This window comes from Dinoponera quadriceps, unplaced genomic scaffold (genome assembly GCF_001313825.1).
Source record: "Dinoponera quadriceps isolate SergipeBrazil2010 unplaced genomic scaffold, ASM131382v1 scaffold1270, whole genome shotgun sequence".
NCBI classification, from domain to species: domain Eukaryota; kingdom Metazoa; phylum Arthropoda; class Insecta; order Hymenoptera; family Formicidae; genus Dinoponera; species Dinoponera quadriceps.
Window position 1 is genome coordinate 355,007 of NW_014555716.1, and position 26,683 is coordinate 381,689.

The 26,683-nt window shown below is 45.2% G+C and overlaps 1 protein-coding gene across 5 annotated transcripts; it reads right to left on the reverse strand.

Annotated features, from left to right (window-relative positions):
- Positions 1–903: 903 nt before the first annotated feature.
- On the reverse strand, positions 904–26,571 carry LOC106745227 (uncharacterized protein KIAA1109). Of its 5 annotated transcripts, none has more exons than XM_014620632.1 (50): positions 26,411–26,571; positions 25,541–25,857; positions 25,306–25,449; positions 24,889–25,211; positions 22,523–24,801; positions 21,734–22,020; positions 21,327–21,630; positions 20,878–21,195; positions 20,241–20,616; positions 19,578–20,078; positions 19,109–19,367; positions 18,658–18,993; positions 18,514–18,590; positions 18,088–18,424; positions 17,824–18,005; positions 17,525–17,750; positions 16,861–17,249; positions 16,477–16,638; positions 16,245–16,370; positions 15,152–15,287; positions 14,369–14,611; positions 13,758–14,014; positions 13,614–13,643; positions 13,228–13,531; positions 12,740–13,138; positions 11,959–12,459; positions 11,152–11,567; positions 10,644–11,085; positions 10,142–10,389; positions 9,364–10,061; positions 9,051–9,211; positions 8,762–8,961; positions 8,284–8,513; positions 8,001–8,219; positions 7,706–7,777; positions 7,474–7,629; positions 7,171–7,350; positions 6,842–7,043; positions 6,401–6,780; positions 5,911–6,323; positions 5,313–5,648; positions 4,913–5,224; positions 4,271–4,463; positions 3,927–4,156; positions 3,569–3,850; positions 3,278–3,466; positions 2,945–3,151; positions 1,813–1,943; positions 1,355–1,557; positions 904–1,254 (listed from the first exon to the last, which is right to left on the reverse strand). In XM_014620632.1, exons 2-50 carry the CDS (start codon positions 25,791–25,793, stop codon positions 1,035–1,037), a joined length of 15,069 nt encoding a protein of 5,022 aa, XP_014476118.1. In that variant the 5' UTR covers positions 25,794–25,857; positions 26,411–26,571; the 3' UTR covers positions 904–1,034. The 5 variants fall into 5 exon arrangements, with proteins under 5 accessions (XP_014476118.1, XP_014476117.1, XP_014476120.1 ...); XM_014620631.1 differs by having other exon boundaries at positions 8,750–8,961; XM_014620634.1 differs by lacking the exon at positions 14,369–14,611 and having other exon boundaries at positions 8,750–8,961.
- Between the last annotated feature and the right edge of the window lie 112 nt (positions 26,572–26,683).

Here is a 26,683-nt window from a genome sequence, read left to right on the forward strand (position 1 = left end):
AGAATAAAAGAATTATCGATCACACTTTATATTGGATGGATACTCATAAAGGAATATATACAATCCACATATAAAATTGAATATAATTTACAAATTCATTCACCTATGTATTACGAACAACGGCAGATTCAATATGTATACATCACGATAGAGATAAAACGATACAACACAATCACTTAATACCGTCCCGTATGAATTATTGTCCTACTACTTAACGACAAAGATGTATAATGTATTTTTTTACCTATATTTGCACATAGAAAATCGTCCTCTTTAGAATATGTTCTGCATTGTATAGAAAATTATATACCGCGACACCTTACACAAATTGTAACATATATAATATATATATATATATATAAAAAAACAGGTAATATCTCTCCAGACAGACGAAATGCGAGCGATTGACTGCGTATTGGGTGGGTTTCTGAAATACTCTCTATATATAACAGCGCAGTGTGTTGCAATTAAAATATATATTGAAATCATAACATCCGTTTTAAGATAAAGCGTGAGATATCTAAACAACCAACACGCGTTGTATCGGCAATTTACAGTCGCTTGAATACGTATATCCCTTTGTCATGTGTTATAATTACACTTCTTACAAGTCTCTATTGAAATACGTCGTATATCACGTATATCTGAAGAATATCAGTTTTATAAATATAAGCCTCGTAATTCTTTTACCAAGAACGATTTATCGTCAACTACTATGGTTCTTTTGTTCTATGGTTCTTTTGTTCTATTTTTTTTTCAATTACATTACTATTACCGCGGCTACTTCTCGAAGTCTCGCTATTTTAAGCGATACAAAAGAAAAATTTACACATGAACCTAACGTTACTTTATGCATAGACTTTATCACACCTTAAGTAGCGCTGACGTATCATGTCTCTCTCTCTCTTTTTTTTTTTTTAATCAGTTATTGCACCATTGTAATACTTTATTCGCATAAAATACTCGAAACGGATACGTATACCACGAGATCATTATCATATACATTCGATGCTTCTGTGAAAAAGAATCTGGTATTATTTCTCCCGTTTGTATTCCCTCAGTTCCTCCGATGATTCCTCGCGAACAGCTAATACCATCCTTAACATAAGAACGGCGAGTAATTTGTCTAAAGGATCCATGAATCCTCGTTGTATCCATTTTGGTATAGTCGTGCGCGCGTGAGAGAATCCCAGTTTTTGCAGGATGTAATCTATGCCGTAAGGTTCTATACTTTTCCCGGCCCACGAGAGCAGCCTGGATGAAAACGAAAGAGACGACGGTTATCGCCGATTTCGCCGGCAGCGTGCGTGAAGCAACGTGAAGTTACTTGAAGAGTTACAAACGGCAAACCCACCTCACTGTCGGCTCCAAGTGCCAGGTCTTGCATCTGTACGATCGCCAGTCTTTGATGAACATCTCGGCCGGGTCGAACTGTTTGCGCTTCTTCTCGTCTTCGGAAGTGACGGAAGTCACGTTGGACGCGTTGGCGGTGCTCGCGCTCTTCCTCTCCGGCGGGTCGGGACTGTGCGCTCGGGCGCCCATGCTCTGCATCGTATGCTGTAAAGAAATCATTTCACACTCGAAGTTAGAGAGACGGAGAGGAAAACGTTTATTTAGTTCTAGCAGCGTGTGTTCTGAGAACACAATCTAAAAATACTACTGCGCAAGTAAATAGTTTCGTGTGTTTTGACACTGACTTACAAAAAGGAGAAAAATAAGGAAACGAAATAGTACGATATAAATAATTCGAACTAAGGTGAAAATAAAATAAAATAAAGACATAGTTAGAAGGAAAGAGACTCGAGATCTTACCACTCTTTCCTTTTCTTTCACATACGACGTGATGAGATCGTGCAAGAAGAAGAAGGCTTCAGCGTCCACGGTGACGAAAATGTGATCCTCGAATTCCGTTATGAAGCTGCACTCGACTAATGGTTTCTCACCTGCAAATCGGAATGGATAGGATACAACAGTGTCACTGGGACATACCTTTCGAAGCTGAGCACAAACTTTCATACTACGTTCTTCTTTTAGTCACACTAACGTAGCGTTAAATACCGCGCGTACACGTAAATTCTCGGACAAATCTGCCAAGTAACAACTAATTCTTCATGCTTTCACATCGACAACGCCGCGACAACATCGACAATGGACGCGATTATGTCAAACAACAATGGGCCCCTACGCAAAAGTATACTGCTATTTATATTGCTATTTCGTGCAAACAGTCATCTCAACGTAAAGTCTTCCTTCTCGCGTTCCGGACTGAGCAAAAGAATTCCGTCGAACTGCAATATCGTCAGACACCGATGTCGCCTAAGCGTCTAATCAACACCTGAAGCGTACTAAACAGGCTTCTAATACACCTCTTACTCTTTTCAATAGAATATATAAACTTTGCTCCATACTTACTATATAAAATATGCTTAGGAAGTCCTAAAAATACACGAAAGAACCGATTGCAGAATTGGCGTAATAAACGAACGTGTGATATGTTTTGTGTTTGAAAACAATTCAACTTAGAAGCGCTTGCACAGTAGACAAATTAAATTGCATTTTTCGGTAAGTTTCGCGCAACGCATCCCATATCTAATAGGAAAATCTGTTCTCCGGTAATTTTCAGGACATACATTTTCCTACTGAATATGAAATGCGTTGCGAAACTCATCGAAAAAAAATGTTGGAACTTTTAATCTACTAACTATATGTGTGTGTGTGTGTGTGTGTCGACGAGATATACATTTACTGATATAATTCTATACGTTTCCAAATCAAATTACCATAAATAAATTCATTACACGCAGTAACGGATTTAACATGTCGAATCGTGTAGGAAACTTTATCGGCGATAGACTTCGGTACGGACAAGCGAGTGATATTGCGCATCGCATAGAGATGAGAGATTACGCTTGAGAGATTATACAATATTCATGCACACACGTACCTATGACATCCGGTGTTCGGGCAGTTTGCAGGTGCTCCGTTTTCAGATGTAACTGCATCGACGGCAAAGCGAATATCACCTCCCGCGTGTGCGAATGTTCCTGCAGTTTGCTGGACGATGCGGACGTGCTTCTGCCGCGTGTTGTGCTACCAGCGTCGGCTGTATTGTCTACTCGGTCTCTCTCGACGCACGGAAATCGGTCTACCGCTGAAGTATATTAAATTAAATTTATATTTTATATTACATATTAAATTAAACACTAAATTATATATATATATATATATATATAGATTTATCAAATATTTATAAGATAATTTGTGTAAGAATTCGCACCGTCGATCTCACTACTGGCGAACGCATAATGGAACCACTCTTGCAGAGACTTGAACTGAGGCGGAAATAGAACACTTCGACTTAATCTACAGACGGTTGCCATGGAATGATGCCGCGCGTGCTGTTCTTGCTGATGGCCCAGGCTGATGGTTAAGGTTTGCACGACGTGAACGTCACACGTGTTAGGCGCTGTAAACGAAGGAGAATGAGAGATCGCATGTATAGTACCTTCGGTGCTGGTAAGCACGCGACTGAGTGAGAATTAAGTGCTATGCAACACGTCACAATTACTTTCAACACTTGGGATCTCCTGAGCCTCTGTGGCGAAACTGATGCAGGGTTCCTTCAGCGAGAACAGGGCCCAGCTCTTGCTCTTAAAATTAATCCCGTGAAAACAGGCTAAGCTAATGTTGGAGCCGTGGAGCTCCATTGTACCACCAAGGACGGTACCGGTTGACGGTAGGGAAAACCTTAAGCTTCCTAATTGAAGACCGGCTACCTGAGCCAACACTCTCTGCCAGTGTCTATGATGTCTAGCGTCTGATATCGCAGTCTGGTTTAAACTCCACGGGCCTGTAAACGGGCGTTTAAATGAGCGCCCTCGTCGCAATGGCGCATGCGCATGATTATCCCGTGAGCTTGAACTAACCGTCAGCGGCGGACCTCTTCTTCTGTTGCCTTTTCTTGAAACTGCTGCTGTTCATCCTCTGATGCTTCGGCTGCAGTGAGCTGAACACGCGTTTGCTGCTCTTGAATTGCTGGCTGAAGAACTCGTCGAGCTTGTAAAACATTTTCAATAGATCGGCCGTTGTCGATTTGCTGATCATGATCTGCAGCTGATCCCAACCCAGATCTCCGTGCATAAAAATGATCGCGGGCCTGTGCATCGTTCGATCAAACGTATCAACGCGTTGTTCGTCGACAGTGATGTTACTGTCTTCCTTCTTAATTGTGAAAGTCCTGTATTCCGTTAAAACTAGTCAAGAAACGTACCTCCTAGTCGGCATAAAGGCATCTCCGCCGCTGCTGCGATTGATCTTCCACTCGTCCCTCAGAGTAACGTCTAACGAGGACACCCGAGACATCAAGACGCTCGTGCCCATGTAGTCCAATCGCAATTCCAATGCGAATAACTTCAAGCCCACAGTATGATCTGGCTCTGTTCCGGGTTCTTCTCGGATATGTACTACAAAAAAAAATGCAAAAAAAACACGTTATCGGCGGGTTATCAAGTATCGTAATCATTTGTTCATGTATTGAGTCACATACGCGACTGTTGTTTGAAATTATTATTTTCGGCTGAGACGATATTTTTCTTACAATATATATATATAAATTAATTCTGAGGAGATTTAATGGGAATTGCATATGAAAAAATAATTGCAAGTGAAAATTCGTTTAACGTAGAAAGCTGATTCACCGAGTGCGTTTGTCCGAAGGCTAAAGGAATTTAATTCGCCACGGCGAATACAAAAACGTAAGTTATAAGACGCAAGACAAATTGACCAACCATAGTTGTAATCGACTATTCTTCTTACGGTCCAATAAGAATGACCAGCATTCTATATCTCTTTAGTTTGCAACCTACCACAACCAACGTAAATAGACAAATCTGTCATTGACATGATTACTTACTGTAAGTATCGATTCTGCTCAGCTCAATTGTCCCACCAACGATACCACCTTTCGCGTCCAGGCTCGATCCCCCTAGACCGATGCCTATGTAGAGATTTTTGTGTCCCGTGCTACCGATGGACAGTCTTCCGTCCGATCTGAAGTCCTTCGTCATCCAGCTGACGTTACCCATCACGTTACCCATGTTCATGTGCACGTTCAGGCGGGTAAAATTCACCGCGAACAGCACCAGCGTCTCCCACGCAGACTCCCTCAGCTTGATCTCAGACGAGATTTGCTTGTCCGTGGTGAAGCTCCACCCTCTTCCGATATCTAAACGTGACGGTAACATTAAACGTAAGCTCCCGGTCTAATAGAGTCGTCATTTTGCGCGAATAACGCTGCGTAACGAGGGAAGTACCTTTCAAACGCGCGGGTCTCGGCGCGTCATTTTCCAAGCTCAATTTCAACTTGTCCCTGTTCAACACGGGGCTCCGTTCGGGCGCGCTCTTGGACAATGGGTCGCACACGTGCCTGTCGTAATGTTTTAATAGTGAACTGCCCATGACCGCCTGATGCTCTTCCTGGCTCAACGGCGGGCTGCCGTCTCCTTCGGAATATAAAGCGCCTGAACTCAGGTCTCCGAGGAATAAGCGTCGCACTATGCTGCGCCGGTACCAGGCCTTCGGGAAGGCCAGGATCTCCGTCAGTCGGCGCATGTCGTACTTGAAGGAGGCGGATCCGATATCGATGATCGCTGAAAATCAACGTCAAGAGTTATCATAAGAATTAACTTAGACAAATGTACGTGTGTACGTAATTGTAGCGAACCGCTGCAAGTTAATTTGTGATCCTTTCACAATTTTTTTCATTATTTTCACTTATAGATGACACATCCCTGAGATAATTTTGAGAGGAAAACGGCACTTATATGCAAAATTGCCGAATAAAAGTGCCTCGGGGGGATCTTACAGAGATACAAATAAAGAAGTCTGGATTTTTTTACACGACATACATACTTGAAAATCGTATGACGGCACGGCTGGTATCCGAGAGCTTCTTGAGCTGCTCGCTTTGGAAGTTCAGTTTCCTGCTCCTCGACAGATGAAACTTGACGAACTCCACGTTGATGCTCAACGAGTCCTTTCTCTCGCTGTCCGACAGAGGCGACCATTGCGCTTCCTTCAGGCCGGTCTTCTTACCGCCGCCGTACGGGTGAAAGATGTAAACGGAAAAGTCCGCCAAGCAACCGGTGACGGATAACCCACCAATGGCTGAGCCAGCTTCCTTGCCCGTTGTTTGCGCGTTCATTTGCGACTTGAACTCCCTGAACTCGATTAGCTCCTCCTCCGCCCGTTTAGACGAGAACACGATGTCGAGGGACGGCAGTTGCAGCATGCATTCCACTCGCGAAACTGGCAAGCACGAGAATCTGCAACAAGGCTCAAGTTTACCGTCCACAGGTCGGATTTACGCGAACCAACGTCGGTACGTCGGCGAATCTTTTACCTGAACGTAGACGGCTGCATGTGGAAGTACACTATGACGTCGACCGGGAAACTGGCGTATACGTAGTTGCTGCTGGCGGCGGTGGCGGCCCACGAGGTGTCCGTGTTTTCCAAGAGAAAGCCGGCGTTCGTCTGCGCGCTGCTCTGGAAATTGTTCTTGCTCGGGATCGGTTCTAATGTCTGCTCCAAGAACTCGAGGATGTGAGGGCTTATGATAGTCTCCTCTGGAATACTTTGCAGAGTCATCCAGGCGAACAGGCTGGCCTTCTTGGTGCTGGATTTCCTGAGCACCGTCATGGTGATCGGATTCAACAGGCTGTTCTCGGCGGACACGCGCGGAGACAGCGATTCCTCCGGCAGAGTTTTCGATTCGTAATGAACCTGGGAAAAATAATCGATGATCGTCGATGGGCGACGGCGTACGGACGACGTTAAATCTCACCTTGACGTCTAAACCGGGAATATGAAATATCGTTAAATCTACTAAAGGCACACTTGTATGCTGCAGGTATCTCAATCGGGACGTGCTAGTTGCCGAGGATTTCTCCTTGCTATTTAAGTGTTTCCTGCTGCTGCTGGGACTACCCGGTTGAAACTCGAATGTACCGCCCGAACATGATCTCTCTTTCTTCATTCGGCTCAAGCTGTAATGACAGGAAGAAACAATACGTTGTGAATGGTGCAATTTTTTGCTTCGGAAGGAGATCGTCACGAAACGTAATTGAGCACCGTGAAGTTACAGCGGTATAATTGACATTTCTGCATACTCACAGTTTAATCTCGTCTTCCCTCCCTGGATCTTTCGTGTGCAGCACGCACTTGCCGCTGTTGATCAAAACTTTGACGTCAAGCTCGAAATCTATGTTGGGCTCTTGAGCCTTCTGAGACGTGATGTACGGCGACGATGTCGACGACGCTTGCTCCTTGCCGAACGAATCGAGTAACGGTGCACTACGAGGAGATGATAATAAATCACACTTAGCACATTTCATCAAAATGCATGTAATAATGCTTTCATAAATCTATAAATTAATGAAAGCTTTTGTAAATGATCGTAGAGATACATAGACGTACTTTCCCTCCATACTGTCGTAACTAGACGTACAACTGATGTCCCTATTCTTCTTCCTCAATTCGACTCGTTCCCCTTCTATCTCGATAGTTTCGGGCCACTCTAACTCTCCTTCTGGTAAACTCAAGTCAGAACCGGCGCTCGGTAGAGACGATTGCCTAGTAAACGATACTTGGATACTTAATCTGTATTTATTTTTCTCTTATTGCTAACGCATTTACTTTTTCGACGTACCTGCACATCGTGTGCGTGTCGCTGAAGGTGACCCTTGGCCCACCGAGCCCTCTCACACGCAGGGAAGCCGACCTGAAGCGACGATTTATGAAAACTTACAAATCTTACAAAACTTCCGATGTACAATCGAAATAAAATTCGTGTAAATTTATGTAATAAGAGCCGACATAAACTCTAAAGTGAGCGAACAAAATTATTTTTGGAAGATTCGGTTAGAGCCGCGATTTTAAGTTTAGGAAATGGATATATTTTGAAATAGTAAATTAAAAAAAAAAAAGCGTGAGACGGCATTTACCGACTGGGGCCGCTTCTAGGACTGCTTTCGTAGCTGGCCGAATTCGCCGAATTAATCTCCGTATTCACGTCTTCCGGGCTTTCCAACTGGTGCTCCGGTGTAGGCGAGGGTACGATGAACGATCTCGAGCGGTAAGCGCTCGTTTTACTGCCGAGGCCCAATTTACCCTTGATACCGGAAGCTTTGACCGACTGCCTTCTCAGCTTCTGAATCATATCCCTGAAGAGCATATTTTAAGAGTTAGAACGCGCATAACTGCGAAGGGGATTGTTTCGCGACGTACCTCCTGAAGTCCTTGAACACCATCGCTTCCAGCTCATGCAGACGTTTCATTTCTTGCTCGATCGTTCCGTGCGAGGCGCCCAATATTCGCAGGTCGTTTATAATTTTAGCCTGTTCGTTCATTTCCTTCTCTATCAGTTTCGATCTCTTCTTCGCGTCGAGGGTGGGATCGAAGATAAACGCCGGCAGACTGTCGGTCCAATTCTTCGATTTTTTCATCAATATGCTTTCCTATAATTACGCGCGCAATCGTAATTTAGACGAGACGTGTGAATAAGCTTCACCGGTAAGTCTACGAAACGGAAAATGAGGGAAGAGCGAAATTTACAAAGCACGAAGCGAAGCAAAAAATTGTATAATTCAATGTGTTATATTCAGTTATATATGTACGCTTTGTCCACGTTAAACGTTACTTACTTAGACGTAATGAGAAATTCGCACGCAAATAAAAATTAACCGAACCATACTTTTCTCTTAACCTGGCTAGTGCTATTATCTGGCTGATCGGCGTCGTCACTGTCGTAATCTGGAGGTATGTGAATGTCGTCTTCCTCCTCAGATCCGGTCAACATTGTTAATGTGTGCCCAAGAGCCGACAACTGTTGTCCCACACTGACATCGAGGTGGATGTCAACTCCCTCCATTTGCCATTGAACGTTTAAGATCCACTTTGCATTGTCTGTAAGAAATTCATCATTACTAAAGTAATTCCAAGCAAATAACTAACATGTGTAATCAACATGTTTATTAAAAACTACCACATCGTACCGGACTTGTCTTGTTTCTGCGCGATGGTCCTGCTGCAAACTTCGTAAGTGCCCTCCGACACTACGCACAAATTCATTATATTGCTGTCAGTCATATCCGGCTTCCAGTCGTCCAGAGAAGTTTCGAAGTCCTCCGCAAACCTCAAGCACAATCCGACAAATCTATAACAACGAAGAATATATAATTAATATAATTAATATTTAGTAATCGACGATAAAATTCATTCATATTAACACGAAAACGAATATAATTAAGGGAAGAAAATGTAAATATTATGAATTACACTGCGGACAAAGTGATCGCGCACACCTACCTTCCTTTGCTGACTAAACTACCGCTGCTGCAGGCGGATATGCTTGTGTTTTCGAGCGTCACCACGACTGCGCCTCGCGATTCCCCGTCGTAGAGGCCTCGGTTCATCCTCCAATTGTTCGGCGGTAAGGGATTCAGCGGCAAACATATGCCCATATCGTCGACGGTCAATTGCAGGAACAATGTTCCCAGGTGCGGTGCGCTGAGCTGACTCGTCAGCTGCCCGAACGGGACCTTCTCGAATACCTGCTGAGTGGCGGTCAGCACCTCCTTGTTCAAGTTCGACCGCTTTTCGTTCCAGTATTCGTACGCGTTCTTGTAATTCAGCCACACGAGTATGGCTTTGTCGATCGCCATCGGTTGTATGTAGATTAACGGCCGTTTCAGGGTGATCAGAACCACCTCCTTGTCTTCGCCCTGGACCATCTCCTCTTGAAACGCATTTCGCAGTCCTATTCTGGTGTTGAAAAAGGCGAACTGCTGGAACTCGGGCTCGACCTCTTCGAACAGAACGTTCTTCAGCAACTGGCCCAGGCTCAGGTTGATGTCCACTTGCGCCTTGCCGAACAACTTCATGTAGGGATTCGGTTGAGTGGCGCCCGAGACGTTTTGCACTCGGTTGGACAATTGGAACTCCACCGCGCCGGTTTCCAGCCGCACCGCTGAGTTCGTCGGAGTCGTTGCGGTCAGCTGAATCCTCTGTGAAGAGACAGCGTTAGCAACGGGGCGTTCCGACGATTCAATGTAATACGGAATACTTCAATGAGAGATTCCTTCACCTTGATACGTATAATTAACGAGAACAAGATTCGCTTCAACGTCGAGCTGTTCGACTCGTCGTCCTCGAGCCACAGGGGCACCGGCTTCTCGCCCCCGTAAACCTTCTGCACCACTTCGTTCACCTCCTTCATGAACACTTTCTGCACGAACACCAAATGGTTTAAGAGATCCGTCGTCAAGGAATGCTCGAACACTCCGATATCAGCAGTCGCACTGAGGTAGCTACCCTGCCGCAATACGACCCCATCTGCGAAACGGAGTCAAGAATTCTACTCAAGCTACGTTCACGAAGACACGATCATTGAGTCCACATCAGACTGATGTCGTTTTCTACCAAGATCGATTGAACTTTAACTTGAAAGTTTGAGCCTTTATCTGGAGATAATATAAACTCGGGTTAAGATCTAATCGACGTTGGTGGGAACAGACATAAGGGTGATAGTCCTAATGAAATAAATAGCCTAATACGGGCTTTAAAAGCGAAAGTTTCGCATTGTTCACCTGCCAGCTTGCTGTCGTTCAAGCTGCTGCTGCCGTCTTGAATGTACTCGGCCGAGACGTGCACTTTCGGCAGCTCAATGCTGGCTTCGGACGGCAGATTCGCCTCCGTCACTTGCAGCTTCGTCGTGAAACTCAGATTGTGATGCGGCAGGTCGATGGTGAACTTAGCCTTGCTACCGGTTATGCCGGAACTGTTCACCTGATCCATCTTGTACTGCGCCTGGAGGGACGGTAACAACGCCGCGGTGATGCTCAGACTCTGAAGTATAATGTGAAACTGCATGACGATAGGTTCCAAGAGGCCGGACACCGCCTGCGGCTTTTCCACGTCTACCGAGGGGGCCGGCGCGTAATGATGCGGGCTGCCCGGAGCAGCTGTATCCACCTCGTCCTGCTGTTGTCCTCGCGACATTCTCGACGATGTCCTGGTGACTCGGAGCTCCTACGAGGTAAACCTGTTTCGTCGCGCGTGTCGTCCTTGAAGGAGAATCGGGAGACTTTCACGTACCTGCAAGGTCGACGACAGCTGCTTGCTGCCTCTGGTCATCATTCCGTGCAAGGCCACAGGATGCTGAGGTATATCGATGTTCACGGCGCCGACGGTCAACAGGCCGCTGTTCTTGTCCTTCTGGCGTCTCGTGATGCTGGAATACAGAGCCTGGGACTTGCCGACGGTGACCTTCACAACCGTCTGCTGGCTGGGCGCGACACCCTCCAGCAGGACGATCATGGTCCTCCCGATTTGCCCGGTCATACTGCACTCTAGACTCGCGGGTCGCGACTTCTTCCGACAAGTCAGGCTGGCGTGCAGACTGGTGATCTCCGCTTCGAGCTTCAAACCGCTCAGAGTAGCCAATAACCTGGTCCTGTGGATCCGCGCGACGCCGAAGATGATCAGCCGCGTTCTCTCGCCCGTCACAATGTCTGCGAATCAAAGCGACGTCTGATTGTCAGTGCTGGAGACGAATATGTTGATATATAATCATTTATTATTAAGTATACAAGACAAAACAAATATTCTCCTCTTTTGAAAAAATAATAAAATAGTAAATAACTAAAATAGAATAGTAAGTGGAAAAAGTAACGAAATAGAAAAAAATAATAAAACAGAAGAATAATAAAAAGCAAATTACATTTGCAAGATTCGCATATAAAGAATAAAACAAAAACTAAACTACAGACACTTCAAAATAAGAATTTATTTGATCCAACTCTAACTCTAAATCCGGATTTATATAATAGGTGTAGTAAGCCCTCAGCTTTTTGCTCTAAGCGTTAAATTGTAATTTCTAGCAAAAAGCATTCTGATACTCACTTAACTCTCTGGACGGAGGGATAGGCGTCGAACTGTTCTCATGCAAGCCTTTCTCGACGTCGGTCTCCTTGGTCTCGTTCAAAATCTCGTACTTCCTGCCACTCTTGTAGTGCTCCGCCGCATCCGCGGGTATCGAGAACCGGTGAGTGATGGTTTTCGTTTCCGGGCGAGTCGCGTAGAGATCCAGCAGGTAGTATATGGTCTTCCAGCAACGCGGCGTCAAGTGCGCGCTGTCTTTGCACTTGTCCGACAGCACGGTGAACTTGTCCAGTCCGGATCCGCTGGGGCTCGCCCCGAAGCTCGGGGTGATGACGCCCTCGCTCAAGTTGATGTAGCCCTTCACGCTCTTGCCGGTGCTGCGCAGTTTCTGCGCGAAACTCTGCGGCCGAGACCGCACGGTCGCGCCTGGTATCTTCGACTGGTTCGGCTCGAAACTGCTGCGGAGCAACGGTGCGTCTACTTTCTTGCCGCCAACGAGGAACTGCTCTTGCAGGTCGGACGCTAAAATAATATCGTTTCATCGATCACACCCTTAACCGATTACATAATTCTACAATCGTATTTTACTAAATTACATACAAAATACAATTGTCTAGCGAATTGTTCGTACGGTCAATGAAGAGCTGATCAAACGGGGTAAAAGATATGCCTATTTTATATTACATTTATATACCGTATTTTTTGTGCTTTCAATTACACCGGTCGATCAATCGCGGTCGACTATCGCGTCACTAATTGTATCTATTTTGAATGTTAATTTGTCCTATTTACGTATACTTACTTGACGACGAGCCGTTCTTCGCAGCGGTATCGCTTACGATTATGTTGGTGTTGCGTTTCCCCTCCGGCTGTTGTTCCTTCAGCTCCATTTGCGTTTCCTTCACATTCTGATACATGTTGCTTATCTGATGTAGCAATCTGAGGAGAGGCATGTTCACTTGTTGGCTGATGTAGCGGATATTCAGACTGATGTTCACTACCGTGCTGGTGTGCTTCTTCAATTGGCCTCTGGATATATACAAGACGTTCTGTTTCTGTATCATGTCGTCCACCGTCATGTCGGCCATCTTCTTAACATCTATATCTATGCCGATTCTTTCGCACAAGAAGGCCGGGGTCTCCGGCGGTATGTCGAGGTAGAACTTCGAGTTGTTTCCCTTTCTCGCTTGATACTTGTTGTCTGCAAGTATTAAGATAAAAGAGCGTCACTTTGCGGAGGATCGCTTTGAGAAATATCCCAACATACGCCCGATCCTATTGCAGGCTTACTTTTCTTCTTATCCGTTACTTTTCCAAATTCGCTCACGACTATGTCGATGCGCATGGTGTCCATACTGCCGACGAGAGACAAATTCGAGCCTAACGAGTCCAAGGAAGACATATTGTTTACGTTTCCCGATCCAATGACGGATAACATCTGCTGCGGCATCACTGACAAGGATGACAGGAGCGGCTCGAAGATCAGATGCGCGTCCAACAATCGCAGAGAGTCTTTCATAGGATAGAGGAAGGCGCCGCTTTGAATGTCGGAGTCCTCGGTGTCGTCGGTAGTCATGGTATTGATCTTCGAGTCCTGAAAGAAGAGAAAAGGATTGATTTCACACTGGAATATCGTTCTGTTCTTGCAAAGATAAACAGCGCCTCTTTAAGTGTACCTTCATAGACTTTTGCTCTGTGCGAAAGACCTGAGTAGACAAGAACGAAAACGAGGATGAGCGTGTGAATTTGTCAAGTGTTCGCATATCACCAGACATCTCGAGTCTCGCGTTTCAACTTGGAGGAATTGCGATCGGACTTACCCAATTCCCTTTCAAGTTTCCTTTGTCATTGTCTTTGATGAACTCCTGCTGTTTAGCCATCCAGCTGTACAGATCTTCCCCCGTATTAATGGGCTTCGTGGAATGGCTCGTGGGAGACGTCACTTGATCTAAGCTCCCCGTGCTGTGCTGGCTGCCGTGACCTATACCTCCGGAATAAATACTAGGATTGGAACCGAGCTGATGCGAATGCGAAACATGAATCTGCGGGGTCTTCTCTTCTCTGAGCGTTCCGTAACCTGGCATCAAAGTAACGCATGATCACAACGAGCATATTTTTCATTTCTCTATCAGTAACAATAATCGTGACATTAGCTACAAGCAGAACGGCAAATAAAGGACCGTCGATAATATTCCCAATTGAGATATACACAGGAAATCAATATTCTAGAGATATTGGCAAAGAAATAGATACCAAAGTAAGACCAAAATCCCATGATGACGAAGATGACGATACACAAGAGATGAGATTATGCACAATAACAAATCAACATCGTTATTATTCCGATTAGCCTCGCTTGAAAATAAACGCAAGCCGCTGATTAGCAATTACTGACAGAAATTAAAAGATAATTCGTTCGCTGTCCACTTACTTATGTTATTTGGCTCTCGTGTTTGACTGAACAGCCCACCACTGGTGAGCAATGGGAAAACGATACTTGCACGTGTACTAGCAGGCACTTGCGTTGGTTGCAACGATTTTCCTCTCTTTGGAAGAGCTACGGGTGGAGAGGGAGAGGTAAATGAATCCGGGCCTGGAACCGGTGTTGCTAAGGGGGTCGTGTCTTTCCCGCGAGGAGAACTTACAGGAACCGTCAAACCATCACCACACATACCTGGTCATTCCACACGAAGCCAAGGCGTTTGTATAACATAACATTATGTTCGTTAATTACGGGGCTATAACGGGCTAAATCGGTCACTAAAAGTAGTGCTTTCGGTAGTGGGAGAAGAAGCGTTTTAAGCGAAAACACATATAAGCAACTTTATGTACACAGGGTCGGTAGAAAGCGATAAAAGCGAGGTGACTTCTGATGGAGTTAGTGTATGGATACTCTGCGATTGTATACGTTGCGCATCATGTAACTTGCACCTCTTGATCGACCGGACGATAAGTGTAGGAATATAAGAAGCTTGAGCAATTTGTGTGAACGTAAGTGTCTACTTTAATTTTGCTATGTATGCATCTTGTGATCTGTCGATCTTCAGCGAGTCTGTCTGTATGTAAGTGAAGTACTTTATCCAATTCTATGTGGATGTAATTTAATTATCGAGGAAAATTGTTCTCTCTCTCTCTCTCTCTCACTCTCCTTCAAGTACCGAATTATTATCAGTAAGCGAATTACAACGGTGTTTACTGTACAGTTTGATAATACCTGGTGTCTTGTCTTGTCCTTTGATATGTATATGTTTGTGCATATGGTCCGCATGGATGAGCATAGCACATTCATCTGTCACCTCTTGATCATCAACATCTCCTGCGCTACCTTCCCCATCCGTCAACAGATTCTCCTATAAGCACCAGCAAACCGGGCCCGAGAAAAATGTCTTTTTAGTGTACCTCATAATGGAGCTTGAGATATATGGTAACTTTACACAACATTGGCACGTATATATTTCGCTGGTGTGTTAATACGTGTGGTCACTACTCAGAGAGTAGCGGCTTCTCAATTTCGTTTTGTATTTATAATGGTTATTTAAATTCCTCTGAAAGCATTTTGAAGCTGAATTTGTAAACAGTAGCAGAATTCGACGCTGTGTGGTTAGATATTTTTCGATACGTCAAGATACTTCGTGACTATCGAAGCTTTCAAGCTGTTCCGTACGTGATTATTTATTAGATAGCCGACACATATGATATCCCATAAGCATTGTCGCACCTGCACCCGTGATAAAATGTATATCCCGATGTGTAAAACATAAAGTCGCTCTATTAAACATGTATTGTGGCTTGTCGAAAGCATATGTATGTAACTTCTTAGGCTTTGTTCAGTAATTTGGAAAAGAAGCGCTTTTTCAAGAAGACTTTGGCCCAATATATTGAATGTCTAGAGAAAATGTATCAACTATTTTTTTTTTATACTCGCACTATGCGTGAATTCTGTAAAAATACTCTTTACTGAAGGACTCTTACTCCTTTTCATATCGATTTCTGCCTCCTGCTCTGTCTTGTTTACTCGCTGAAAGAAGGAAGATATTCCTAACAAATCATGCTTTTTCTTATATTAATATCTTTCGAAGATCTCTATGTAACGAGAAATTCGCGAGATGAGAAATCTATAAATTACTTATAGATCTTATAGTAAATTATATTATAATAATCTTATAGTAAATGAATGATCAAACATTTTAACATATTCACCTAAGTTTCTTCGATATTCGTAAAGATTTAAGAAAACACTATCATATGTCGATCCTTAACTCATAGAAATCGTACGTTCGTTAATTCATATCTGAAGTATATCTTACCTCATCAGGATCTGACACGGCGAAAGTAACGTTCAACGGCTTAACGTGCTTGGTTTTGTAATTATGCTCCAATAATAACGGCGTGTAAAGCACATTCTTCCATTGTCTACTTAATACGATAACGCCCTGATAAAAATAGTATAAGACAGACAAAATGTATACTTATTGTATTTTATTTAAATTATATTTTACGAGGAGATACGTCGCATTAGAATCGTTTTAAAGATATTACCTGCCGGAGCGTGGAGAGAAGCGGCAGATCGGATTCCTTCAGGTTGGCTTCGATATTCGCGATTTCAGACAACAAAACGTAATTTTGTAATATGCTGCACAACTGACAAGAGGGATCCTCCTGCAGCGTTTTCGCCAATGGCGTCAATCTTCCGTAACGACTCTGTGCGAAGTTAAACGTTGGAATTAATGGAAACTGTCAAGTACACACTGTGTCATGTATGCCTTACCATTCCCTAGACAGATAAGAGTTACACGACTTTCGACCTTATACACGTATGCATAAGGTCGAAAATTGCATACGTAACTCTAATTATAACGGTAAGGCATACAAGATGCCATGTGTACCTGTTCAATTACACTGGCATTACACCATATCGCGCACCTTCTGAGGCATGTGAAGCCCTTGCACGTCCAACGCCTCCGCCATGAGACAGGCGACGATGGCGGTAGATCTTCGATACATAGTCCTGAACATGTGGACGATTCGGATAGCGAATTTATTGCTGGGATTCATCCAAGCGTTTATCGCCGGCGAGGCCGTGCTGAGCAAGTTCCAGTCCAATCTCGTGTAATCGATCTTCCGTGTAATCGGGGTGCGCGGCGGAGCGGCGAAGTTGAACCACACCGTCTTCAGCTCGATCACGCAGGACACGGTGTTGCCGTTTGCCACCTTGGACGTGAGACTGGTGCATGTCGCGCTCATGTTCATCTGAGTGCCCGTAGATGGGTTCGCCGGCTTCGCTTCCGTCTCTGCGGTGGTCGCCGCAGACGCTGAGAGTGGATAATACGGTAGTGAGCGCGACGTACTGTACACGGTGATCGATATTTTTACGTTCCTGTCGTCTTTAATTCTAATTTGTTTTTCACACAATTTAATTTTAACACGCTTTAATTTTAACATGTCACACATGTGTGACGATTTTTCTTTCCGTATCCACACAAACAAACTCGGTTTGTTTCACACAATTCCATAGAATCAAATACAATATGGGAGAAATTCCCCAAGTCACGAACGTTGTTGATTATTTCATCTTATAACTTGTTACCAGCAGTGTTGTCCAGTTCCTCTTGGCTCTTGACACTGTCCGTGCAAAATATCTCGTTATCATTCTTCTTGTCACTGTCGCCGTTCTCCCCCTTCTCAAACTGAGATCTCTTCACCACCTTCAATTTAATCCCCTCCAGGCCGCACTCGAACATGATGAATCCCAGTCTATCTTCCCCGCATCCCATGGTGAATTCCTCGGTGGCTTGCGGCGGTCCAGTCTGCTTCTGAAACGGGCACGATGGATCGTTACGACCTTGCGTTGTTCTCGAAGCAACGTTTCCGAGGAAAGGAACGTACGTTTTGCTTCTCCTTCTCGTCGATCAGATGGTGCAGGTAATAATCGACGCACTTCAACGGCGACGTCATTCTGGTGCAGGTGAACAAGACCTTGGAATAGTGCGCCGGTATGGCGGTTATCACCGCGTCCTTCAGTATCGAGGACTCGTTCCTCAGTCTCCTCAGTTGAGAATGCGCCTTGCCTGTCGAGAATGAAAATCTCAGCTCGCGTCTGAAGCAAGTTTTTCGCATTTCCTTTCAACGATCATCGACACATCTACACACCGATGTTTAGAGTAACTATGATCTCCTCCTGTTGCTTTTCCGACGTCTCGATGTACACCGTCTCGCCGCCACCCATGTCGGCCACCACCGCGGTGGTTTGATGTCCAGGCAGAAACGCCTTGCTGATCTTGTTCACCTTCTTCTGGTTCGGCAACGCAGCCGGCTTGTGGAAGGTCTGAACGACCTCTCGAGCTTGCTTTCCCAGGTAGAAACGAGCGGTGACGTCGTCCAGGCAAATCGCGAACATCGACACGCACGTCAGATCGCGAATGTTTTCCAACGCGGAGAACGAGATGATTTCTTCGACGACGGACGCTTGCAACAGTGTTAGGTTCAGCTGAAAACGACCTTACATGTAACCACAGAGAATACAAACCCGAGGAATTCACGAGAGATCATCGCTCCTCGCACGAAATTACTTAGTACCTTCGGCAAGATAATACTGCCCTGCACCTGCGTGGTGATGCTCTCCTCGTAGACGTTGGTCTGCAACGCGATCTTGCCTGCGCGAGACGAGAAAGTCGTGAGTACGAGACGAGCAGCGCGACGAGGTGTAACATTTCTCATCACCTTGACCATTTTTGATATTCCTCTCCGCCGTGGAGCGCTTCGAGCTGGTTTGCACCTGGCTCCAATACGACAAGCTCTGGTCCTGCTTCAGGATGTTCGCGTCCTCCACTTTGCCTATGCACTCGTTGTGAAGATGGTTGAGAATCGTCAACGGATGCAGAGTGCCCAACGTCGGTATGATGCTATCGATGAAGCGCTGAAGCGACTCGAGGACCATGGGACTCAGCATGATGTCGACGTCCCCCTTGAACTTCACGATCACCGTGGTGCGCGAGCCGGTCTCGTTCAGTATCGCCAGCAGCTCCTCCTCGCCGTGCATTGCCTGCTCGTTCTCGCCTAATCGAAAATCGCACGAACTTGTAAATCATCACTAAAGGTAATTATCTTCCCCTCATTTTATATGTTTCCATCTGTACTTTCGAGCGATCTCGATCATCGGACGGAGTCGTACCTTCCGTCTGATTCAAGGACGCATCGTCCCACAGGTAGGGGTGCGTGGGTGTCTTGTTGGACGAACTCGCCACGGGAGAGCCGTCGGAGCGCGTTATCATTTTCAGGGACGTGAAGCCTTCCGTAACCGTGTCGAGCTTCGGCACGTATCGCCCGCCGACGTAGACCAATCTGCCGTCGTCCGCGCGTTGGAACACCGGAGTGGTGAAGGCGTCACCGCCCGCGGGCAACGACGACTGATGCCAGTTCGAGCAACGTACCTGGGGGGTTTTTTATTCTACGCTTAGTTCGTACGTTTCGCTGTTACGATGTTACTTACACGAGATGAAATACTTCTTCGGTTGATGCGCAAGGTGTGATGATAACTATTACTATCTAATCGTCGCTATTGCAGCGATATACTATTTGAAATGATTGCGAAGGGATGCCAATGTTTCATTGCAATTATATTTTCGTAGTAAAAGAATCACCTGTGTCAGGTGACTGACGTAGCTGGACATCAGTAACGGCGAGTCCACGATCGGTTTGTTCACTTGCATGTGCAAGTTGACCAGCGTGACGTCTTCCTGCGACGACACGGCGGAGATGAAGCTAGTGGACGACACCGAATGACTGTCCGAGGAGTCCTGCAAGCCGCCGTTCTCGATCTGATCGACCTCATTCTGGAAGCTGGTATTCCTGTTGATCCTCGGGCTCCTCTTTGTGCTCAAAATCTGCGTCTTCGCTCTTTCCAGCGTGTGCGCCTTATCCGCGACCGAGAGGTTCACGTTCGCCGAGCTCTCGACGATCGACAGGTCCGACGAAAATTTCTTCTTTATGCTGTCGTTGCGATTCAACACACAACCGGAGCCGACGATAGACTGACGTAAGCTGGACGTTCGGCTCCCGCTCAAGCCGTGGCTCATATCTTCGTCGGCGGAATAGAACGCTTCCGAGTGATTTTCAGACGACATGGATATCGTACGTTGCACCTGCAAACGAATGATACAGTACAACGAATATAATAGACCTGTTCTTCTTAGCTGAAACAAAGTCGCATGCTTTGCCTTTGAAAATGAAACGACTTAGCGTTAAAAAAGCAGGCCTAATTTCTGAAATCTTTTATCACGCGAGACGTGTCCCTGATATTTTACCTCCTGCTTCAGTCTCTCCTCCGAGCTTGTTCTTATGTATAACGAGTGATGAGAGTCCGACACGTTCACACCCTCGCCGTCCCTCGTGGTTAATTGGATGGATCCGGAGAGATTGAACTCGGTTGGTACTATGGGCAAAGACTGCGGGCTGCTCGATTCGAGCGTTTCCACGTTCTCCGTTGCGTTGAAATAATCCACGGCCAACTTGGAGTCGGATACGCTACTCTTCGGCGCGGTCTCGATCTCCGGCACGCTCAGGATGGATTTGCTGCGTTCCGCGTTCAGTTTCGAATCGGAATCTAATTTCTGAGGCAACTGAGCCACGGGACTGGCGTCGATCAGACGAGAATATGGTACGTCTTTCACATTTGGTCCACTGCAGAGAAAATTGTGTATAACGTTGTGTGAGTACACTTTAAATTCAGATATTACGAATTATTTATAAAATTATATATTTCTTCGCAATTTTCTTTTTTATATAGGTTTATTTATATTGCCAGAGGACAATCTGTCAATAAATATTAGTATTATTATTAAAATGATATCCACTTTTATAGACTTTTCTCACATTCTGGTAACAAGAAATAAAATAATTACTTATTCTAGTAAAATTGAATAATTAAGAAAGTCAAATTACCGCATCGATGTGTAAGAAAATCTCCTGTCCAACGGTTTCCTATCCACACTCGATATTAACGGACTTGCGGAAGCAACGTTCAATTTTGTACTACTGTTTTCTTCCTTGCTGTGATCGGTCACAGATCGTGGCCGTTCAGCACTCTTCTTCGCAGTTTGCGAGCCATCTTGACTGACTGTCACTTTCAATCCTGTGGCAGGATAACATACGTCCTGCAAAGACACGTCCTGTAAACTGTACGGGGGTGTGTGGAATACTAATTGACCGTCGTGCAAAATCGACTGTCCAAATCCTTTCTCTTTGCCAGGTTCGTGAATTCTGAAACAAGATAAGAATACCTTATTGTTAATATAATTAATACAGGTCTTAAATTTGATCAACGGATATTACTGTAAGGATAAAGAGAACTCTGATACACAACTTTAATACACAGAAATACAGATACTCACCTATAGGCAGCAATATTGATACCATCTTGGAGATCATGGTAGCTCGGCTTGAAAAATCTTGGTCCATTTCGATTATTGCCAAAGAACACACAACCACCGATGCAGCCGCACTTCGTCGACTTGACGCCGCTTTCTTGCGGCCATAAGAACCACAAACGCTTCGTTGTCGCGTCGTGCATCTTTAAATATTTGTTTTGTACTAAGTGTAAATTGTGCTCTGGAGTTGGAAGAGAGATCGCGGCTTCTAAGATTACCGGGCCCAAAGATACCGACCCCACTTCGAGCCATATATCCGATCCATCACCTGTAATGAATATATCGCAGATATTAGACTTTCTCGTTAAAAATTCGAATGTGCACATTCGAAGTTCACCGTTAGATATTGAACATACGCGAGAAACACCGACCTGACATTCGACTGCTTGCATTGTTATGAGATCTCCCGCTGCCGGTTGTATTAGTATTGCTCGTATTCGCGAAGTAATCAGCTGCGGACACAAATTGCCGAATCAATATTGTAGGTAGAACGGCGGTGACGCCCGACTTCACCTGATGTCCGTGGAGATTACAGGTGGAAACACGGATCGGAGATATCCAAAATTGCACGGCAGTGCCTACTTCTTGGAAATACAAATCCACAGAGTCTATGGACAGTCTTGTCATTCTATACTTGATGTCCTCGGAACTCGGACACCTGCAACGTGAGAGAGAAGATTCGATTTGTTCAGATAAATCAGCAACAGCAGGGATATCGGTGTCTGCGTTCTGATAAAATAAGTCAGTGAGCGTTTAAGTCTGATGCTTTAAGCACTAAATTGCAACGTAATTTCCAGTAAAAGAAGCGTTTCCAACGCTACTGGACGTCGCAATTGCATCGTTTTAAGCGTTATTATAACTCTTGGCAGCGCGGAAAACACCTTTTTGTAAAAAATTGCGTTATATTTTATTGTTTAGAGAAAAAGGTTAAAGATTCACCACACCTATCGTAGATCCTAATGAGTATCGCTCCTACGTTCGCCCAGATCTTTCTGGAATCTAAAAGAATACTCCAACCGCAGATAATAATTACTGAGCATCTGCTGAGCTTCGTTCTCTGTTGAGTTGAGCTACTCGTCGTTTAGATTTAAACCATGATGGATGGGCGTTACTGCGCAGAAACGGACATCGCTGCACGTTGAGAGAGACAGAAAATCTACCTGTAATGCTTGTCGACGTCGCTCTCCGGGCACTGCAACGGAGGAAGACCATGATGGCAATGAAAGGGCAAATTGGGCGGCCGCAAGCCGTTCTCGGTGTTCTTCGCCATTAATAAGAAAGTCTCCAACGACGTGACGAAGTGGTGTAGCTGAGGGGAGGTGATCTTGCCGCTCAGCTTACCCAGCTGCACCTCGATCAACCACGCGTACTCCAACGTCTCCTGGTCCAGGCTTCGTCCTTCGTTGCTGAACATAGCGTGGCCCCGGACTTGCAGCGCGCTCAGCATCAGGTGACCCTGATTCAAATGATGCTCCTTGCCGGATCTCGCTACGTTATCCGTGACCAATGCGATGGCGGGCGACAGCAAGAGCTGAAGCTCGGTCTCCTTGTAACTTTTCCTCATCTCGAATCCGAAACGCTCCAGAAGTATAACCGGACACGGTGGGTCGTTCTCGTTGCAGTTCTTGATCAGGTGAGCCTGAATGTCGTGCATGGTGACGCCCACCGTCACCTCCAGCGGCCTGTACTCCCTCGGGTCGAACGGCTTGGATTTGATCTCCTCGTCTTCCATGGACGCCTCGATGCTGCTGTTCTGCACGTCCTTATCCTTGTTCCTATCCGCGTTCGCGGCCGCCGAGCTGGCTCTGCTTTGCTGCATGTCGGTGAAGGCTTGGTAGTCGCCGAACAAGTTCTCCTTCAGGTGCATGAAGTTCTTCAGCAGAGACCCGTACAAGATTAATATAGACGGGCCGATTTCGAGCTCCAGGCTGACCTTGTCGGACGCTATGGACTGCGGGTCGAATTTCTGCGTGCCGTTCCTCGCCCATTGCAGGCCCGGCGACTTCCTGCACTTTGGGATTCGCATGGGCGACAAGAGAATCTCCTCCTTCTCCGGTGTCGTGATGTTGGCCTGCGGCGTGGGGCCCAGAGGTGGACACGGGTGGTAAGTGTAATTGATACTCAGAGCCACGATCGGCACGGACCAACAGTCCACCCAGCCCGCCTCCTTCTGGCAAAAGTTCCGCCATTTCCTGCCCCTGTTCAGTTCATGCAGGTGCTTGTGAGATCCATCGCGTGTCATGATCTTTGCGTTCTTGTCTAGCGCTAATAAAATAATACGGTTGGTGTTAACCTCCGGCAGGTAGAAGGAAAGGTCGACGCTCTCCCCTTGGATCCAAAAGCGCAGAGGTATCGTGACCGGCAGAAAATCGACGAATGGAAGATCGAACGACAGGTCGAAGAATTCGCCGCAGAAAGCGATGTGCGCGTTCTCTTGGTTCTGCGACGAGCAGTCGATCCAATTGTACTCGTTGCTGACGGTGATCAGTTCGAACTCCTTCAGGAGCAGACTGAACTTCCACGTGTACGGGACGAAGTGTAGAATGTCGGGCCTCGCTTTGCTCGCCCAGTCGTTGATCATGTCTTGGAAGAAGTCTTTGTGCGAATAAACCAAGTTGGCGGTCGCTTTGCACCCGGTCAAGTTCAGCGTCCACTCCTGATGGTCGTTCCATCTGATGGGATAGTGACACTTCACACCGAACTCCAAGGTCTCGCTCTCCACCAAACTCCGATACTGCAGACTGGTTGTGGCCTCCAGGTGCAACAATTGACCCGTGATCTTCGTGGTGTATCCGTCCTGTAGCACTATCCATGGCATCGTGATCTCCAAATACGACCCTGGCCCTACGTTCACGTGAACGGCATTCGTCTCCCGGTTCTTACTGAACAGTATGTCGATCGTCGCCTCGTTCAGTGTCGACAGTCTGATGTCGAACGACTGTACTTGTCTCTTGTCGCCCGGAATGGGCGATTTCGTGACCTTCAGCGGCTGGTAGTCGTTGGGGAAGAAGAACTTGAACAGATGCTCGCGCTGTCTGTCGGCCCAAGGGCCATAACTGAAATCTGTGCCTTTCCCGCACTTGATGTCGATGCCCCATATGGGTGGCATCGCCTCCACCATGTCGCCGTTCACCAGCTGTATCATCTCCGGATGTTCCGGCACGACACCAGGCTCGTCCATGTAATAGTACACCTCCATATTGTTGGAACTTAAGATAACGAAGCCCTCTCCCATATACCTAGGCGGATCGTCGACCATACCGGTGTACTTCGGGCTGGGCGCCAAGATAACTTTGAAATTCTCCGCCTTGCACTTGGTGAAGTGCATGAAGTGATCGTGCCTGGACGCTGCCGGTTTCGTAGAATATACAAAATGCGCCTCCTCCACGGTAATCGACAACGTAGTCGGTACCAAACGATTACCGAATACCAGTCTTCCCTGGAAACATCGCGGCAACGTTTTACAGATTCGCTCACGAAGAGAGACGTGAAACAGCATAGAAATAATTGTTGTGTTGCAACTAACTGTGCAGATGTCTAACTTGATAACCGGTATCAGGTCTCTCCAGGTACGCGCGATCACGTGAGCCTCTTTCTTCCTGATGTTGTCCACATGACGCGACACATCGATCGCATTGATCTGCGAATGGCGAATTTCGTTCGCCGCGTTGCTTACAGTCTCGCCGTCTCGGTCGTCGATGTTCACATTGTTACTCGCCTCGTCGGAAAACATTTGCGGTGTAAGGCCAAACATCTTTTCCAATTGTGCATAGAGCTGACAGCGATTATAGACGTGTAATTCGAAGCCGTTTAGCATAACCGATAGTCGAGTGTCGGAATGTGAAAGATCTACAATTGATACAGAAAATTTGACATGCTTCAATTACGTTAGCCTGGAAATTTGTGCAGCTATTACATTAAACGTCACAGAGACATTGTTTACCTTCTGATACATCTTTAGGGACGTAGCTTCTCCACCATCTAAATATAAGCCAACCATCCTGAATTCTGAAGCTATAATCTGTTGTAATATAAACTATATCTCTAAACATTATCTTTCCACTTAGAGCATTCAGTGTGAAAGATCCTGCGTGTAAAAGCAAAAGTAAAAGAATAAGCAATCTTAGAAGATACAATAATACACAACACAAAATCTAATAATCATACAATGATCTTACCAACTTTAACATATCCGTCTCTAATAACAAATCGATTTAACAATTTTGTCAATATGTAACCAGTCACTCTACTATTATAATAAGCAATATAAATAATCCAAGATATGGCAGATACTAATGAACATAGCAACCATACAAAGTTGCTGTCCATTTTAAGATCATCCAAGATGACATGATCAGAATAATTCCAAAAGGCTGGTTCAATACTAAGGAAAGATGAGACTGTAATGTTGTTTAGTTCGTTTTCTTCCATGATGATGCCGTTTTCTTCCCGTGAGATTGCCAAATTAAGAATTGTTACTCATAATGTTTATATACTGAAACAATAAGAATCTTTGTTTATACTCATTACATTTATTAACATCTAGTTGTTGCTAATCAAAATCTATCATATGTATAATATATACTTATTCATTAACCAAATATTTTATACAAAATTATTAACAATTCAGCATCTTAATTACTATTTAATATAAATTCTATTCACACTTTATATACCTTAAATTTCTATTAATGAGTTTATCAACATAACCTATGTATGCGAATGCAACCGTAGAGATACCAATATGTAATATATTTTTTGTTTCAAAAAGATATATCAAATACTTTTTTTTATAAGTGTAATTAATATAACTATATTGGTTGACATATCAAAAGAGTTTCTGTTGAAACATCAATGTCAGAACAGGTTGAATAGATCTGACAGACATGTATTTGACAGAGTTTTTGCATAATAATGGTTTTACTCGTACAGAGGAATAAAAAGGCAATTTCAGTCTTTCACTCTAAAAATAATTTGCTACAAAGCAGCGATCCCCTCTGACAGCAGAAACCGATTAACGCAAACGTTATTCCGTATCGACGATTTACCTATATCGGACACTTGGATGTGAAGTACGTCGAAATTCCGCTGTGCCACTCATGCTTTTCTGTTTATCATTGTAACAGTTCTTGAGAGATGTCGAGAACTGTCATCAGTGGACAGTGACACGCACAACCACTCCATACTTGACCGATGTACTGTGAAGGACGGTTTGTATGGCGGCGGCGTCTGATCTGTTGTCGAACGTAAAGATTGTCTAACTGTCGTTGAGTCGTACCACTTGAAATTAAATCGCGATCGTAAATTACTCCTATGTACAG

Coding starts and splice junctions, on each gene's coding strand:
- LOC106745227 (XM_014620631.1), bottom strand. CDS start 25,793: ATGGAAGAAAACGAACTAAACAACATTACAGTCTCATCTTTCCTTAGT. Junction 20,079..20,240: donor AGGAGAGACTGAAGCAGGAG/GTAAAATATCAG, acceptor ATTCGTTTGCAG/GTGCAACGTACGATATCCAT. Junction 3,152..3,277: donor CGCCAGTAGTGAGATCGACG/GTGCGAATTCTT, acceptor AATATACTTCAG/CGGTAGACCGATTTCCGTGC.